At 35.9% G+C, this 19,565-nt stretch overlaps 1 protein-coding gene and 1 pseudogene across 2 annotated transcripts in view; one reads left to right on the top strand and one right to left on the bottom strand.

Annotated features, from left to right (window-relative positions):
* The window catches only part of DRC1 (dynein regulatory complex subunit 1), a 52,601-nt gene continuing 33,036 nt past the window's right edge, over positions 1-19,565 (top strand). The window contains exons 1-4 of one of the 2 annotated variants that reach the window (XM_051976331.1): positions 1-523; positions 8,066-8,153; positions 13,851-13,963; positions 16,266-16,449. In XM_051976331.1, coding sequence (XP_051832291.1) covers positions 387-523; positions 8,066-8,153; positions 13,851-13,963; positions 16,266-16,449 — 522 coding nt within the window. In that variant the 5' untranslated portion in view covers positions 1-386. The remainder of the gene's footprint in view (positions 524-8,065; positions 8,154-13,850; positions 13,964-16,265; positions 16,450-19,565) is intronic. The other variant, XM_051976330.1, reaches the window with a different exon arrangement.
* On the bottom strand, positions 17,454-17,550 carry LOC127552574 (uncharacterized; annotated as a pseudogene).

The raw sequence follows: 19,565 nt of genomic DNA, 5'->3' as shown, positions 1-19,565 counted from the left end.
TAAGCCACCCATCCTCGGTCGCAGATAAGTTGCCGAGTTCCATCACTGGGGGAAATTGACCTAACTCGAGTTCCACAAGGAGGAAATGATAGATCTGGGATGTTAATTTTATTCATAATGATGATGATGATAATGTGACAGAGCCCTGAAGAGAATCGTATTAGAATATGGGGTGATATACACAGTGTAAGTCAAGTCAGTGAGGAGCGGCTGCCCAAACCAGGTACTCGAGTATTGAGCAAAGAGGTACAAGGGAGAGGAACGTAGCTAGGAGTTGCGCGCGCAGCCAGACCTATCGCCCTGGTTACGCGTTCCTGGTTACCTTCCTAGCAACGGGGACGAGAACAGAACCGTTCTGAGGAGGCAAGAGATTAGGGGCGGTAACCATGAGCTTGCTTTTGGACGAGGAAGAAGAGATTTTAATCCCTCCTGTTAAGGAGCCGTCCGTGAATTCGGATGACCCTCAGGAGCGGATCCAGGCTCGGCGCCTGCGCATCGCGGCTCGCGAGGAAGCACGGAGGCGGTAAGGCAGCAGCGGGAATTGGCAGGCATAGATGGGGTATCGGGGCAAAAAGGGCGTCCTGGGTGAGAGCGGGTCGGAAGACAAAAGCGTGGGATTGCGTCTGTAAATTCATCGCTTTAGAGAATTTCACAATGCTGAACGTCCTCCCAATGCGGAAAAATACTTCATCTTCAGGTGTAGTCCCAGTGCAGGTCAATATCTGATCTAAAGTTATAGTTTTAGGGAGCTGCTTTGGGGAGACTGAGAGGTTTGCCCAGATTGTGGCAGCTAGATTGTGTCAAAGGTGGGATTTGAACTGAGCCCTCCTGCTCCCCAAGTCCAGTGCTGCAATACACACAAGAGAGGGAACAGAAAATTAACAGGGGAATTAGGCAGACTTTCTAAATCCCCGGCGGTTGCTACACCTAACTTAATTGCAGGTGCCATGGATCTGATTAAATAAAAGGACTTGTTCTTAATTTCAGTTCCAGTATATGAAAGCATCTCTGTCATGCTTTCGCTCAGGCTGAAATGCCTGTCCCTTTCTACCCTTACCCTATTTCAAAATGTGCCCAGAGGGTAAAATCCCTCACGTGCAAGCCTTTCTTGAGGCTCCTACCGTTTTTCAGTCTTTTTTTTGGTCATCTAATTTCATGTATTTTATTATTCTGCATATATTGTAATTTTCATTATCTATGTGTGTGTGTGTATATATATATATGGATTGTTTTTGTGAATTGCATTATGAAGACGTACTCATTTATTCTTATTTTCCCTTCAAAGTATATTCCAGTCCACGGCACACATTTGGCACTTAATGATTAACGAACAGATTCAAAGGCTTTGTACTAACTAGTTTAACCCAATCAATAAGAAAGTTGAAAAAACCCTACAGTTTTCTTCCAAATTTGGAGAAAATTAAAAATCAGATCCTCAGAAATTGTTCCTTGAGTCAGCAAAGATGCAACAGGACTCCGGTGGTTTTTTGTTTATTTTGTTTTTGTTTTTAATAAAGCTGGCAGGTTTGTGCTTCTCTTGTTTCTGCTTGGAGCAATACTGAGAAAATATAATCTAGGGTAGAACTTTACCTCATAATAGAACTTTTTCTCAGGAGTGTCGAAGTATCAGGGTGATGGTCTTAAATTGTGCCTAAAATTTGCACCTTTGCCTTCTAGACATATTGCTGACAGTGGATTTGCTGTCCTGGTTATGATCTCATTGCTTCATTTCTCAATGTGTTAGAGAATTCAATAAGGGTTTGTTATGAGATAGCTATTTAGTATAGTCAATAGTACATTGGATTGGTGGCAGAAAAATCCGTTTAAATCCTCCTCATACTTTTAATTAGTTATGTGATCCTCTCGATTTCAAGTACCTCATCTGTAAAATGGAGATAATAATCAATTCTATCTCACAGTGTGACTGTGAGAATCAGATAAAAGGATATATTTAAGACTCTTTGGAAATCATAAAACAATCATTGGCTATTATTGTATGACTTTTTAGCTCCTATTAGATGGGCTTAGTATAGGGCCAACTCAACATGACTTCCTATCAGAGTAGCTGGAAAAGTGAATTCCAATCTTTGGTTGCATTAGGAGAGTTATTGGTGTCCAGTCCTTAGGCTATGACAGTCCCTTTGGCCCTCTGCCATGACCATTTGAATATGATATTTATTTTAAGGAGACAATTTAAGGAAGAAATTGATAAGCTGGAGAGAATCTAGAGAAAAGCAACCTAGATAAAGGTCCTAGAGATGATGAAGCAACCAAAGAGGCTTAAGCCTAGAGGAGCAAGGCTGACTTTGGAAGGGGTGGGATGAACTTAATACCTATCTTCAAATGTTTGAAGGTTTAGTCTATCATGTGGAAAAAAGAATAGACTTCTTTCCTTCCTTTTAAACATCTATACAAAGCAGATGTAGGAGAAATTAATGGAAGAGTCAGAGTCAGATAGTTTTCCTTATTATGAATCCAAAAGTAAGAGTGAAATAGGCTCCATTAAAAAATAAGAGTTCAGCTCATGGTGTTCTTTCAGGGAAGAGACCCTGACCAGGTATTTGCTTGTTGTATTGAAGATTTCTGTGTTTGATTGTATGGTTAAATTAGTTGGCCCCTATATATTCCATTCCAACCTATAACTAACAAAGAATGACATCTATAAAAATATCTAATATTGCAATCTCTTCTTGAAGACCTTTAGTGAAGAAGTATCCAGTTCCTCCCAAAACACCCCATTCCATTTTGTGATAATCCTCTGTGGTTCTTTACAACTTCAAGAGAAAAAAGTTCTGTGACATGATCTTCTCTTTCATGATAGTTCCTTGGAAAGAAGTAAAAGTTATATTCAGTTTTAAGAAAGAAGAGGAGAAATCACTCTGGATTAAAGTGTTTAAGTAAGGCTTTCATTGGGTAAATACTTATTAAGGAATTATAATGGATAAAGCATTTTTCTATATGGGAACTAAAGACAAAGGCTCTTTCCCCCCATTGAGAGAAACAGAAGAGGCAAAGTATGTACAGAATAAGACAATACAGATAACTATAATATAGTTATATATTATAATGTAATATATAATATAATATAATTATAATAATATTACATAATATGGCCATTAAGGACATCAGATAATTGCAAAACAAAATGTTATGCCCAAAGGAGAAGATACATTATCTACTGGGAGCTCAGAGAAGGATTCATAGAAAAAGTGACTTTTGTATTGGGTTTTAAGGTCTATGAAGGTCAAAGATCTAAATTAGCTCTTTTATCTTCTCAAGATGAAGAGCAACTGAAAGGTTTTTATGACTAGTCTTTATTTAGTAGAGTCAGCACAACAGAGTGGATAGAAAGCCAGCCTTGAAATCCAGAATGATGTTCAGTTATAACTCCATTTGGAATTTTTTTTGCCAGAGATATTGGAATAGTTTGCTGTTTCCTTCATAAGTTCATTTTTGTGGGGTCCAAAATTGTCCAATCTATAAGAAAAACCACTGAGGTAGAGCCCTGTGCCATTATCCATTTATTAAAGGAACTCGATCCCTTCAAGAATGGAACCTCAGATCTTCCATGTGATCTGAGTTGCCTCCTTTCTCCAGGGTCTTAGTTTTATAGTGCTCAAGAGCATTTATAAGTGGTCTAATAATAAATATAGAAGAAGCAAATTAAAAACACAGAATTTCACTGGTTGATAGACCTTGCCCAAGATCCTCAGGAGAGTCTACACAAAATACAGAATCCCATTGGTTGACAAACAAGTCAACCTATTTCAGGAGGTGCTATCGTGCTGATAAGCAAAAAAACCTACATGGGCTGATGGACTGATACAGAGGCTATAGGCCAGCAAAAAACCTTTTGTTGGTCAATTGTACATGGTCATTTCCCCATGTTGGGTAATAGAGGGATGACAAAAATAGAGGGATTTGAGAGGCAACAAAAATAGTTGGGGGACTTTCTATATGGTCATCATTACAAGACAAATACAAGGATGGAGTTCCTCTAATTAGGTTCCTATGATTAAGCAAATGAATTTACAATCTGTAGTTCTAATATCAAAACTTAAAATAACTACTTTTGTGGAATCATATCAAACTGATTAATTTTTCCAATTAAACTGTCACATTTACAGATAAGGAAACTAAGGCAAACAGGATTAAATAATTTGCCCAGTATTGCACAACTATTAAGTGCTTGAGACCAGATTTGAATTTAAGAAGATATGTCTTCTTAAATCCAGGATAATCATCCTATCCATTGGGTCACCTAACTACAAAAAGATATATTTCATTCTCTAGGACTTTCATTGATTTTTCTACTCAGATTTCAGCTGTCTTTTATAGATTCTTTCATTTATATCATTTATATTGTTATAGTTACTGTATAGCCTGTTCTTTTTTTTAATAATTATTTTTATTTATTTTGTTAAATATCAATTACATATAAAATTTTTTAAAGTTTTTTTTTAAATTTTTAAATTTAAATTTAAATTTAATTTTTAATTTTAATTAAAATTTTAATTCTTTCCCTTCCTTCCACCATTCCCTCTTCCTTTAGAAGGAAAACAATTTTATTTTTATTTTTATACGATTCTAATTTGGCTTTCCCAACAATCCTGGAAGGTGGCTAATTCATTTTGATTGTGAGGAAAAGAGCCCATTTACTGCTGAGTATTTTGTTATTTGTACTACTAATAAGTGTAACAATGGATTCCCATTGAGGAAATTAAGAGATTTACCTCACTTGTTCCAACCTACATTGCCTATCATAGCCAGCCTTCAAATCCAGTTTTTGGATTCCAAGTCCAGACCTGTTTTCACTATGTCATGATGAATATCCAAGGACATTGTAATTTCCCTTTTTGAGTTGAGTAGGAGAAGATGCTCACTGGACTAAATTTATATCTACTAAACACCAGATAGTTAATTGCAGGCTAGGATTGTGATGATGCTTTAGAGTGATTCAGGATAAAAAGAGAGGCAGCTTACTCTTGGCCAGCTGAGCTCTCTTTCTCCAAAGATTTGTTACACAAAAGACGATCATGAACAGTGAATAAATAGATTTTTACTTAAGCAATAAAACAAATTGGGGGAAATTATACAGATTAGATAATAGAATATATAAGAATAAATAGACTTTTCAACTCAAAAGCAAAATGAAATCTCAGTTCATCGAAAGAGAGAATTTTACCAAAGAAATCCTTCCTTAGCTATCTCTGGCATTGTAGACTAGGAATTAAGGCACATGTTCAGGGTGGGATTGCTTTCTTCCTTGGGCTTCAGGGAATTTCCTGTCCATCATTTACAATTCATACATTTCTTCTTCTGTTTCTCTCAAACTCACTTCTCCTTCCAATTTGCTGTCCAATGGGGAATCAAAGGTTTCTTAGCCAATCAGGAATTACATTTCCTTCATGAAAACTGATTGTCCTGTAAACGTACTCCATAAGTTCTTTATCTAGAGGTGGATAGCATTTTTCATCATAAATCCTTCAGGACTGTCTTAGATCATTGTATTGCTAAGAATACAATTTACAATTGATTTACAATTTACAATTTACATTTGATCATTGTACCATAATGTTGTACCCTGTTCTAGTTCTGCTTATTTCACTTTGCATCAGTTCATATTAATTCTTTCTAGGTTTTTCTGAAACCTTCCTACTTGTCATTTCTTATAGCATAATATAGCAATATGACACAATCATATGCCACAATTTGTTCATCCATTCTCCAATTGATGGGCATCCCTTTTGTTGGGATTTGGAGGGAGTTCATTCCAAGCATAAAATACAGCAAATGCAAAGGTCTGAAGTTGGGAAATCTGGTGTTGATTTATGTGTGAAGAACAATAAGAAGACCTGATTGATGGAACCATAAGAGTTTATGAAAGGGAAATAGTAGATAGGAAGGCTGGAAAGGTAATTGGAACCATGCTTCAAAGGGCTTAAAATGACAGAGTAGTTTATTTTTTTGATAATTGGTATAATGGATAGTCGCTGGAGTTTATTGAGTAGGGTAGTAACATTGGCAGACCTGTGCTATAGGAAATTCACTCTGACAGACATATGGAAAATATATTGGAGTGGCGAAAAACCTGAGACAGGGAAACCAATTAGGAGAATGTTATCATAATCCAGATGAGAAGTGAAGAGGTCCAGAACAAGGGTAGTGGCTATATACTCTCATGGAGGATGTATGTATGTATGTACTCACAAAGAGGATGGGGTGAATATGAGATTTGTGGTAGAGGTAACTTTGGCAAGATTTGGCAATAATATTTTGGGCATGTGGGATGTGGGAGAATAAAAGGTTGAGGAGAACACTATGGTTGTAAACCAGTGACTGAGGGGATGGTGGTGCCTTTGACAGTAATAAGAAAATTTGGAAAAGAGATAGGTTTGGGGAGAAGAACGAGTTCCATTCTGGACATGTTGAGTTTAGATGCTTTTGGGACATCCAGTTTGAAATGTTCAAGTATCCAACAATACTATCTATCATCTCTCTCTCTCTCTCTCTCTCTCTCTCTCTCTCTCTCTCTCTCTCTCTCTCTCTCTCTGTTTATCTATCTGTCCTGTCCTATCTATCTGTCTATCTATCATCTATCTTTTTATAAGAGATAGTCAATGCAAAGGAAGAGAATTGGAAAATGGAGGGTCAAGATGGAGGAATAGCAGGTAAGGCCAGTGTAGCCATGCTTAAGGGAAAATAAGTATTAAAAAAATTATAAAGATAAGAAAATTCCATGAATGAGCCACCTCCAGAGGTACTTCCCCTATCCTACTTTCCCCATCAGAGATCCTTAACAAAGAATTTGTAGTGTTACTTGTCAGTGATCATGTAGGGGATTTATTAATAGGGCATAGGTTGAACCAGAAGACCTCTGAGATTCCTTCTCCCATCCCCAATTCAAAGATTCAGCAATACTTTGCACTTAAAGAATTTAAATCTGTGTTTGTGCAGTGAGAACAGGGAATCAGGAAGGCTAGAGTTCCTGCTTGTGTATCCCTGGACAAATCACTTAATTTCTCTGAGCCTTAGTTTGCCTTAATGTAAAATGGGGATAATGAGAGTGCTTACTTCAAGGATCAAATGAGGACATATATAAAATGCTTTATCTTAAAGCACTTTATAACTTCTATCATCATCATCATGATTAATGCAGTAGACTGATTAAAGATTATTTTTTTACCATATTATTTCCTTTATTATTCACTTTTTTGTGATTTTTTTGGGGCGTATTCTGGAATTTCATTGCCAGAATTAGCATTCCTGGGATACTTTTTTGTTTGTTTGCTATAGTCTTTAATGCTATATAATGACAGTAGTGGCTAATGTTTGCATATTACTTTATTTATTTATTTTTTTCAGGTGAAGAAATTTATTTTTAAATTTTATTTTATTTAATAATAACTTTGTATTGACAGAATCCATGCCAGGGTAATTTTTTACAACATTATCCCTTGCACTCGCTTATGTTTCGTTTTTTCCCCTCCCTTCCTCCACCCCCCCCCCAAGATGGCAAGCAGTCCTTATATGTTAAATATGTTGCAGTATATCCTAGATATAATACATATTTGCAGAACCAAACAGTTCTCCTGTTGCACAGGGAGAATTGGATTCAGAAAGTAAAAATAACTCGGGAAGAAAATCAAAAATGCAAATAGTTCACATTCATTTCCCAGGTTCCTTCTTTGGGTGTAGCTGCATATTACTTTAAAGTTTAGCAAATACTTTCCATATATTATACTCCAGGGCCACAACATCCCTGTAAAGTTGATATTAAATGTATTATTGTCACCATTTTACAGTTGAAGAAATGGAGAGTCTTGATGACTTGGTCACTAGTCACACAGTAAGTGTCAGGGCAGGAGGTGGGATTTGAACCTGGCTCTTTTTCAATGCAAGTGGAAGAGACCAGCATGTGAGATGATTCCAATTTATCCTAAATTTAGAAGGCAAGTACATTTCCTTGCATCTGTCAAAGGTCATAGAATTTTGTTTCTCTTTTGAAATAGTTCCTCATTATTGAAGAACAATGACTTTATTTCTCTATTTTTTTCCATTCTAGGGAAGCACTTGGAGAGTCTCTAGATCGAAAGAAGGAGAGAGAGGAAGATCAGTCCAAGAGTTTCAAACAGAAAGAAGACAGTAGACAGGTGTGGATTGGGTAGCAAAGGATACAATTTAGGAAGTCTAATCTCTTCTTGGATACTTAATAACTCCTTTTTTTTCCTCCCATAAATCTATAAGAGTGAAAATGACCTCTATAGACAAATTAGTCCTTCTCTGACTTCAGACAGAACGACACAAGACTAGAGCTTTCCTAGTCTGAAGACTCCTAAGTCAAAGAACTTCCACATTCAAGATTTTTTTTTTCAAAAGCTTCTTTCTGGCCCTCATATAAACACCAAAATTTCTTTCTTTATTTATTTTTATTATTATTATTTTTTAAATAACTTTTTATTGATAGAACCCATGCCAGGGTAATTTTTTTTACAGCATTATCCCTTGCATTCACTTCTGTTCCGATTTTTCCCCTCCCTCCCTCCACCCCCTCCCCTAGATGGCAAGCAGTCCTTTACATGTTGAATAGGTTACAGTATATCCTAGATACAATATATGTGTGCAGAACTGAACAGTTTTCTTGTTGCACAGGAAGAATTGGATTCAGAAGGTAGAAATAACCCGGGAAGATAAACAAAAATGCAAGCAGTTTATATTCATTTCCCAGTGTTCTTTCTTTGGGTGTAGCTGCTTCTGTCCATCTTTGATCTGAATTAACTCTCTTTATCGAAGAGATCCACTTCCATCAGAATACATCCTCAAACAGTATCGTTGTTGAGGTATATAATGATCACCTGGTTCTGCTCGTTTCACTTAGCATCAGTTCATGTAAGTCTCGCCAATCCTCTCTGTATTCATCCTGCTGCTCATTCCTTACAGAACAATAATATTCCATAACGTTCATATACCACAATTTACCCAGCCATTCTCCAATTGATGGGCATCTACTCAGTTTCCAGTTTCTAGCCACTACAAATAGGGCTGCCACAAACATTTTGGCACATATAGGTCCCTTTCCTTTCTTTAGTATCTCTTTGGGGTATAAGCCCAGTAGAGACACTGCTGGATCAAAGGGTATGCACAGTTTGATAACTTTTTGAGCATAGTTCCAAATTGCTCTCCAGAATAGCTGGATGTGTTCACAATTCCACCAACAATGTATCAGTGTCCCTGTTTTCCCACATCCCCTCCAACATTCCACATTATCTTTCCCTGTCATTCTAGCCAATCTGACAAATCTGACAGGTGTGTAGTGGTATCTCAGAGTTGTTTTAATTTGCATTTCTCTGATTAATAATGATTTGGAGCATATTTTCATATGTCCATAAATAGTTTCAATTTCTTTGTCTGAGAATTGTCTGTTCATATCCTTTGAACATTTATCAATTGGAGAATGGTTTGATTTCTTATAAATTAGAGCCAATTCTCTATATATTTTGGAAATGAGGCCTTTATCAGAACCTTTGATTGTAAAAATGTTTTCCCAGTTTATTGCTTCCCTTCTAATCTTGTCTGCATTTGTTTTGTTTGTACAAAAACTTTTCAATTTGATAAAATCAAAATTTTCTATTTTGTGGTCAATAGTGATCTCTAGTTCTTCTTTGGTCATAAATTCCTCCTTCCACAGGTCTGTGAGGTAAATTATCCTATGCTCTTCCAATTTATTTATAATCTCATTCTTTATGCCTAGGTCATGAACCCATTTTGATCTTATCTTGGTGTACGGTAAACACCAAAATTTCTAATCTGATATTCGAGGTTCTTCATGATCTGCTTTCAAACTTCTGTCTGTCTTTATTTTCCATCAGTTCCCCAAATTTGGCCAGTTTATATCCATTTCTAAATCTTTGGTCATGCTAAGTACCTTGTTGGGAATGTTTTTTCCTCTCTTCTTTGTCCTTCCACATCCTATCCATTGCATTAGATCCTATTTCATGTCTCAGCTCCTTATCCTTTCTTCCTCCTCTGAACTCCTTTACCACTTGTCAGTACCACTGATTTGGGATTACACATTACTTATCATGCACTTTTCACGAGATATAAGTGTGTTTTATCTCTCAATAATATTGTCAGTCCTCTGGCAACAGATACTCTGTCTTAAGCTTCCTTTGATCCTCAGTAATAGTTAACATGTTGTCAGGCATTCAGTCATTTTTTGCTGTTGATTAATTGATTTTCCCTGGCAATCAAAGGAAGCATTTATTAAGCCTGACATTGGACAAAGTCTAGAGACACGAACAAAAATCAAATAGTCCCTGTCCTCAAAAAGCTTACATTCTGTCAGGGAGGCACACAAATGGCATATGCAATTGCCCACACACAATCACACACACAAAACTGATATGGAGGGAGAGTTTGAGAAAGTCTTCATATAGAATAAGGGTGAAGAATCTTTTTTTTCTGCCAAGGCCTTTTGTATATTTATAACATCATTCATAGGCTATGTAAACTATCAGTTTATAAAACTCTAGCAATGGGAGGTTGTGTGTAGCTTTCAGTTCATCATTGCTTGAGGTTGATTATGCAAATGATTTTGCTAACCTAGAGGTTCCCCATCCTAACTGAGAAGGTGAAATTTGAGCAAAGTCTCAAAGGAAGCTCGGAATCCTAAGTGGAGGTGAGAAAGGTGTATATTTCATAGAAACAGGGATATGGAGTGTCCTGTATAAAAAACAGACTAAATTGTTCTCTGTCCTTCTTTCTCAGAGACATCCAGGATTCAAATAGGACTCAGAATTCTCAAATGACATCAGGGAGGGAACGACCTGACATGCAAGTGAATTGGATTTAAATGAGGAAGGGTTGGGTAAGGTCACCTTCATCTCTTTCCTTTCCAGAGCCATCTGGGTCCAGTGGCCAGAAATACTTCAGGATGACTGGAGGTGCAGGACTGAATGCAATGAGAGACCTTGGCCTTTAACAGGTCTCAGTTTGACTGTGGCAACACCTATTCAGTGACTAAGCAAAAGGAAATAATGTTCAATCATAGATCAATCAATCACAGGGCCAGATTGTGAAGGGATTTAAAAACCATACAGAAGAGGAGTTTTAATTTAGATCTTAGAATTAGTAAAGAGCTGTTGGAGTTTATTCACTAAGAGGATGACATGGCCAAATATATACTTTAGGAAAATCACTTTGATAACTGTGTGAAGAACAGATTGGAGCTATACTTGAGAAAGGAAGACCAATTAGGAGGCTACGGTGATTGTCCAGGTGAGAGATGATGAGGGCCTGAAGTAGGATGTATGAGTAGAAGGAAATGAGAGAGAAAGATGTTATAAAAATAGAAATGATAAAGTCTGGCAATGGAGAGTGAGAAATAGGAGTTTGATACTAAGGTTTGAACCCGAGTAGTGCCCTTGACAGTACATAGGAAAGTTCAGAAGAGGGGCAGGTTTTATTTAATTTTTTTCAGGAGAGAAGGAGGTTGAGTTCTATTTTGGATATGTTGAGTATACATTATATACATATAGGACATCCAATTTAGAATATTAATAGGCAGCTGATGATATAGAATTGGAGCTCAGACTGGAGCTGGATATATAGATCTGGGAGTCACTCATGTAGAAATGATAATTAAACCCAGAGGAGCTGATGAGAGTACGAAAAGAGAGATTTTAGGGAAAAAAGAGAAGACTTAAAAAGAGCACGAGAGAATACCTAGATTTAGTGGGGGTGAGATACTGATAAAAATCCAGCAGAGCAAATTGAAGAAGTCAAAAAGAATGAAGGCTGAAAAAGGCCATAGATTTGTCAATTAAGAGATCACTGGTAACTTTGACTTGGGCATTTTCTGTTGAATGATGAGTGAGTTTGGAAGGTAGATTGCAGAGAGTTTAGAGTGAGGAGAGAAAGTGAAAGCACCAAATGAGGATAACATTCTCAAGGAATTTAATCACAAAAGAGAAGAGAGATAAAAGAGGACTGATAGTAAGCATTGATGAAGTAAGTGTGAGAGTATTTGTAGGCAACAGGAAAACAGCCACTAGATAAGGAGAGATTGAATCAAATTAAAAGTGGAAATGACAGAGTAGACAATCTGCTGGAAGAACCTGGAGAGGATGAGATCAACTGGAGGGATAGCTTGCCCTTGACACACACACACACACACACACACACACACACACAGGGGTCATATCTTTGTCAGACAGAGGAAGAGGGAGTGGTGGATGATATGTTCCATGGGCAGCATTTTTAGATGGGCAGTCAAGGGTGAAATTCCAGGTGTAGTTTGGAATAAAAAAAGGTTGTCAGAGAGATGGAAATAGGACTCAAAATAAATGCTGATAATGCTAATATAGGTTGCTAATTGCCCCTTAATTGAATTTGGAGCCCATACAATTGGGTGTTCCTCACTGATATCACTTAGTTCACAATTCTAATTAGATAAGACTTTGGGCAGTGTAGGGACATGTGCCAAGAATGCTGCTTGCCTAAATAGTGAACTGTTGGTGCCAGGAAGGTTTTTTTTTTTTTTGTTTCTGGTAATTGATTTTGATCTGTGCTGTTGTTTTAGGAGCTAGGAGGCTGAAATTGTTTAAATAGAACATTGACCAAAAAAAAAAAAAAAAAGTGGAACTTAATAAAAACTTAATAAATAACTACTATGCCCATAAAGATTAGGCTATTTCTTTTTCCCTTCTGTGAAACTATTTTGTTCTGTACTGTTGTTGCTCTTTTTTTTTTTTTTTTCCTACAGTGAAGAATACTGAATTTGGAGTCAAGAGACCTGAGTTCAAGTCCTTCCTCTGATACCAACTGACTCTGTGACCCTGGAAAGTTCATTTAATATGTATAATCTTTAGATTTTCATCTGTAAAATAAGAAATTGATCTCAGTGATGTTTATGGCCCCATTCAACTCTAAATTTGTGATCCTTTGATCTCTTTCTGCTGAATTGGAGAGATTTATTGAAGTTGATACTAAATAGAAAGGTGATATGGATTAGACTGCTGATTTCTTTAGCACAAGGGACTGCTGGTTAAGGAAATGCCCCTGCCCTGGCAGATCAAGTTGCCTAGAGCCCTCTTGTCTAGGGTTACCCGGCCAGTATGTATCAGATACCTCTAAGGTATCTTAGATACTAAATAGGCGTTGCCTTAGACAGACTTGAGACCTGAGAAAGACTTTGGCTTAAAAAGTCCAAGTTCTCCCACTGCATCCAGGCTATCTTCAATTGTCCTGATTTATATCTGGCCATTGGACCTAGATGGCTCTGGAGGGGAAAATGAGTCAGGTGGCCTTGCAACAGCCCTTTCTCACTTAAATCCAATTCACTTGTAAATATGGCATCACCTTCCTGATGCCATGGTTCTCTTAGAATGAAAGGCAAACAACAACTATTTGAATCTAGGTTTTCTTTGCTTCAGTGTCACCACTATGTCCTGCTGCCTCTATAAAATAAAGGTTATCAAATTCTCACAGTTGTTCTTCATCTCTTGAGGAAATAGAGAAGGAGCTTTTGCTATTTTCTACTGAAACTAGAACCACAAAATTTCAGAGCTGAGAAAATCCTTCAGAGATTGTCTAGGCCATCTCCCACCAGAAGCATCCAGCCCTTCTCAGACAGCCCTGACAGATATTGATGCTGACTCTGCTCGAGCATTCTTTTTTGGGGAGAGGGAGAAAGGGCCTTCATTATTTTTTAGGAGGACTCATTTTATTTTTGGACAAGCATATTTCTTTATTAATTCAAAGTGAAATATACCCTCTTTAGGGTATAAACATCTGTAGCTTGTTTGTGAATTGTCCAGAAGTCTGTTGTATATTCTATTTTCTATTTATAGAGGTTAGCTAAGCTGCTGCTCTGTGGCACAGAGCTAGTGACAAACGTCCAAGTTGCTGCTGATACCAGAGAGATTCACAGGAGGGTAGATGAAGATGAAGCAAAACGTCAGAGGTAAGGTACCTTGTGGGTACAAATGTATTTTCTCCCAAAGCCAATGAATTCTATAAAATTGCTATTGTCAGGACTTAACCCAATATGTTAGTCTCTCAACTCCTCCCTGACATAAGTTAGGAATTACTAGCAGGCCTGGAAGTAGCTTCATATTTTTAGAAGAGAACATTTTATTTTTTATTTATTAGTGGAAATATATTTCAAAGAATTGCGTATGTCTAACCTATGATACATTATTTGCTGTCTTGGGGAGAGGGATGGGGAGGAACAGAGGGAGAAAAATTGGAACACAAGGTTTTACAACGGTGAATGTTGAAAACTATCTTTGCATGTATTTGGAAAAATAAAATACAATTAAGAATTTTTTAAAAAGCATTTATTAGGCTTCCCTGAGAAGTAGCATGATATAATGAATAGAAGACTTAACTTGGAATTAGGAAAATCTGAGTTCAACTGTTCCTCCTAAAACATATTAACTGTTTTACCATTGTTCTCCAAGATTAACTATAAAGCCTTATTGGCTGCCATATTTCAATTTTGACTCATTGAGCTTATGGTCCACTAAAATTCCCCAATCTTTTAAAAGTTTTCTGCAATTTAGTTATCTGTTTGTGATGATGATTTTTTTGGAAACAGTATAGGATTTTACATTTATCCCTTTCAAATTTTATCATATTAAATTTGACCTACCATTCTGACCACTCAGGGTTGTCTTGGAACCTGACTTTATCATGTTAGTTATCTACAATTTGATAAATATTTCATGTATTCCTTTATCATCTAAGACATTGATAAAAATATTAAATGGCACAAAGCCAAGGACTGATATTTGAGACATTCTACTAGGGAGCTCTCTTCAAGTTGATAATAAATCATTGACAAATACTTTTTGGATTCAAAGATTAAATTAGTTCTGAATTCTTATAATTGTACTATTGTGTAGGTCTTATTTCTCCATCTTTTCCAAAAGAAAAGTAGAAGAGACTTTGTTAAATGTTTTTACTGGTCTTCTTTAACTATAGCATACCCCTGTCTTACTATATGAATATATATGACCCTATACGAAATTCATCTGGAATAATTCATCCTTGATGAAGCCATGCTGGCCATTTGTGATTAATGTTTCCTTTCTTAGATACTCATTAATCATCTTTAAAAACAGTTTTTTTTTTTAATTTACTGAGGCAATTGGGGTTAGGTGACTTGTCCAGGGTCACACAGCTAGGAATTGTTAAGTGTCTGAGGCTAGATTTGAACTCAGGTCCTCCTGACTAAAGAGTTGGTGCTCTATCCACTGTGCTACCTACCTGCCCCGCTTTTTAATAAGATATTTTTCAGTTCTATCAAGAATCCAAGACAAGCTAATTGGCCTATAATTTACAAACTCTGCCACTTTCTCCCCATCCTTCTTTTAAAGAGCTGGTTATTTGCTCTTCTTTATTGCTGTGACATCTCTCCTGTTCTTGACATTTCAAATACCCTTGCTCAGTAATGACATTTTCCATTCCTCATAGAACCTCAGGCACTAGAGTTCATTTGGTCTGGTATCTTGACCCTATAAAAGGCAACTAGTTATTCTTTATTTTGAATTATTCATTTTTGTGCTGCTCTTTTCAGTACAAGCATCATTGAATAGAGTAGTTTAACCTTTTCATCATCAGTGACTGCTGTTCATCTAAAACTATATTATAAAACAGACCATTGGGTCTTATTTATCCTTTTTCTGAATGCCTAAACACTTGCCCTCCCTAAATCTGGGGTTCACATTATACTATAGCAAAATAGAGCACCAGACCTGAAGTCTGGAAAATGAGTTCAAATCTTATCAACTATAAATATATAAGTAAACTTAGTATATGTATTAGCTATGTGATACAGAAAAGTAATTTAATATTTGTTTGTCCCAGTGTCCTCATTTGTAAAATGGAGCTAATAAGAGCACTCATCTCCTGGGGGCACCATATAAATATTAGCCACCACCATCATCATTCTTCTATCAAAATTGTGAAAGTGATTACTTAATAGTTATCATCATTTCTATTTCTGAAACTGTTTAGTTTTTGTTGGTGAGAATTAGAAGCTGATAGTCTATAAGGATCTTGGGATCCTTTCTTATCTCTCAGCCATATATATCATGCATTCTCTAGCCTTCACACTTAATTTCTACTATTCTCCTAATAATCAAGATCTTCTCCCTCTCCCTTTCATTCACTGATTCAACAAATCCAAACAAAACTCTAAAAATTCCCCAAGTAGTTTATCAGATAATCAGTGCAATGAACTGTATGATTTGTATTTGCAGATTGGAGAAGCTGGAGAATGAAGTCAAGACCGGTCAGGAAAAGTTTGATGACATCACTTCAAAGTGGCAAGACAGTAAGAAGAAGAGGATTCCTCAAGAGCTGTGGGAGTTACTCAGTGGGCAGCAGCAGCAATGTGCTATGCTGATAGAGGAGAAGAACAAGCTTATTAGTGATTTACAACAGGCAAGAATGTAATATTGCTAAATTGGGATGGGTGGGGTCATGGTGCTGGCTTAGAAGAAGAAAATTATTCTTTAAAAAAATATTTCATTACTTTCCACTTATACATGAAAAGCTGTTGTTGTTGTTGTTTTAAACAATCATTGAAAAATTTTTGAGTTCCAAATTTTTTCCTTCCTTTCCACCATACACCCCACCTCCTTGAGATATGTTAAGCAATTAGATAGCAATTGTACTGTGAAGTCATGCAAAGCATATTTCCCTGTTAGTCATGTTTGTGTTTTCCTTTTTTAATTACATGCTCAATTCATTTATCTGCTTTCTCTTTTTTTATTAATGTATACATTTTAGAGAGAGAAATTTTTCCCTTAGATATGACTTTGGCTGCATCCCACAAATTTTGGATTATTGTTTCATTATTATTATTTTCTTTAATGAAATTATTGATTGTTTCTATTCTTTATTCTTTGACCAACTTATTCTTTAGAATTAATTAATTTCCAATTAATTTTTTATTACAATTTTAAAAATTTCAATTACTTGTAAAAACAATTTTTAATCTTCTTTTTTAAAATTTTGAGTCCAAAATTCTTTCTTTCTTCCCCTCCCCTTCATTTAGAAGGCAAGCAATCTAAGTTATACATGTACAGTCATGCATAGCATATTTCCATATTAGTCATATTGTGAAAGAAAGCACAGACCAACCTCCCCCTTGCAAGAAAAATAAAGTTGTAAAAATATACTTTGATATGCAATCAGACTCCATCAGTTCTTTCTCTGGAGGTGAAAAACATTTTTTATCATGAGTCCTTTGGAGTATTCTTGGATGTTTATATTGCTAAGAATAGCTAAGTCATTAACAGCTGATCATTCTTCTGTTTGTGCTAACTTCCCTTTACATCAGCTTATATAACTCCAGGTCTTTCTGAAAGCATTTTGTTCATCATTTCTTATAGCACATTAGTATTTTATCACAAATCATATACTAAAACTTGTCCAGCTATTCCAAAAATATGGAGTGTTTCATGAAATCATCCTTGCACAGGGGCCATACCAATCTCTGTATCATTCCAATTTTAGTAAACATGCTTCCAAAGAAAGCACCTGATTAACTTTTAATCTGTGCTTACACAGCCTTTATTAAATGTAATTTTTATTACATTATGGTGTGAAAAGGGTATATCTAATATTTCTGCATTTGGTTGTGAGTTTTTTATGTCCTAATGCATGCTAGATTTTTGTGAAATGCCATGTATAGCTGGGAAAAAAGATATATTCCCTTCTATTTTAATTCATTTTTTTCCAGAAGCCTATTAACTTTTTCTAAAATAATATTCACCTCCTTGATTTCTTTCTTATTTATTTTATTGCTGAGGCAGTTGGGGTTAAGTGACTTGCCCAAGGTCACACAGCTAGGATGTGTTAAATGTCTGAGGCCAAATTTGAACTCAGGTCCTCCTGACTTCAGGGCTGGTGTTCTATCCACTGTGCCACCTAGTAGTTCTTATTTATTTTATGATTAGATCGAACTCTAAGAGGAGAAAATTGAGGTCCCCCACTAGTATAGTTTTGCTGTCTATTTCCTTCTGTGATTCATTTAACTTTTCCCTTAAGAATTTGGATGCTATGTAATTTAGTGCTTATGTATTTAGTATTGTTTTTTCTTCCTTGTTTATAGTTCTTTTTTTAAGTATCATGTAGTTCCCCTACTTATCTCTTTTATTTCTTTGTTTTTTATTTGTCTATCCCTTTTTATTAGGTCTATTTTTACTTTTGCTTTGTCTGAGATCATCATTACTACCCCCTCTTTTTTTAAACTTTAATTGAAGCATAATAAATTCTGCTTTCACCTGTTATTGTAAATCTATGCATGACTCTTTGTTTCAAGCATGTTTCTTAATAAACAACATATTGTTGAATTCTGGTTTCTAATCTATTCTGCTTTCTACTTCCATTTTATAAGCGAATTTATTCTGACATTCAGATTCACAGTTGTGATTACTAACTGTGTATTTCCCTTCACCCTATTTTATTCTGTTTATCTTTCTCTCTCTTTTTATCCTGTCCCTCCTCTAAAGTCTTAATTTTTCCTCTGGCTGCTTCCTTTTATCTGTCCTTCCTTTTGTCATACCTCCTTTCCTTATTCCCTTTCTGTTCTACTTCCCTCTTGGTTAAGACAGATTTCTGTTACAAATTAAATATATTGGGGCAGCTAGTGGCGCAGTAGATAGAGCATCAGTCCTGAATTCAAGAGGACCTGAGTTCAAATGTAATCTCAGACATTTAATACTTTTTAGCTGTGTGACTCTGGGCAAGTCACTTAACCCAACTGCCTCTGCAAAACAAACAAAAAACAACCAAAAATTTTTTTTAATTTTATTTTATTTAATAATAACTTTGTATTGACAGAATCCATGCCAGGGTAATTTTTTACAACATTATCCCTTGCACTCGCTTATGTTTCGTTTTTTTCCCCTCCCTCCCTCCACCTCCCCCCCAAGATGGCAAGCAGTCCTATATATGTTAAATATGTTGCAGTATATCCTAGATACAATACATATTTGCAGAACCGAACAGTTCTCCTGTTGCACAGGGAGAATTGGATTCAGAAGGTAAAAATAACTCGGGAAGAAAATCAAAAATGCAAATAGTTCACATTCGAAAAACAACCAAATTAACTATGTTTATACACTCCCATATATATATACCCATATATGTATATATACGCATATACATCAGGAATATATGTATACATGTTTTTATTTTCCCTTTTTGAATCAATTTAGATATAAGTGAAATTCAAATGTGCCCATGACCATCCCCTCAATTTTTGCTTTCTCTGTGAAAGCTCTTCCTTATGTATCTCTTTTATGTGAGCTAATTTTTCCATATATCTTCTTTAAGAGTATCCCTCTTTCTTGCCTATCAATTTTTTAAAATGTCATTTCAATATAAATTGACTTGCCTGCCACACCATCTTTCTATGTAGAATTCTTTTAATTGCCCTAATAATGACAAAGTTCTTAAAAAATACATAAAGCATCTTCCCATACAGATGGGTAAACAGTTTAACATTATTGAGTTCTTTATGGCTTATCTTTTATGTTTACCTTTTTTTA

This window comes from Antechinus flavipes, chromosome 2 (assembly GCF_016432865.1).
Source record: "Antechinus flavipes isolate AdamAnt ecotype Samford, QLD, Australia chromosome 2, AdamAnt_v2, whole genome shotgun sequence".
Lineage (NCBI taxonomy): Eukaryota > Metazoa > Chordata > Mammalia > Dasyuromorphia > Dasyuridae > Antechinus > Antechinus flavipes.
Note: the sequence above shows the minus strand (reverse complement) of the source record. Positions and strands in the feature narration are given on the sequence as shown.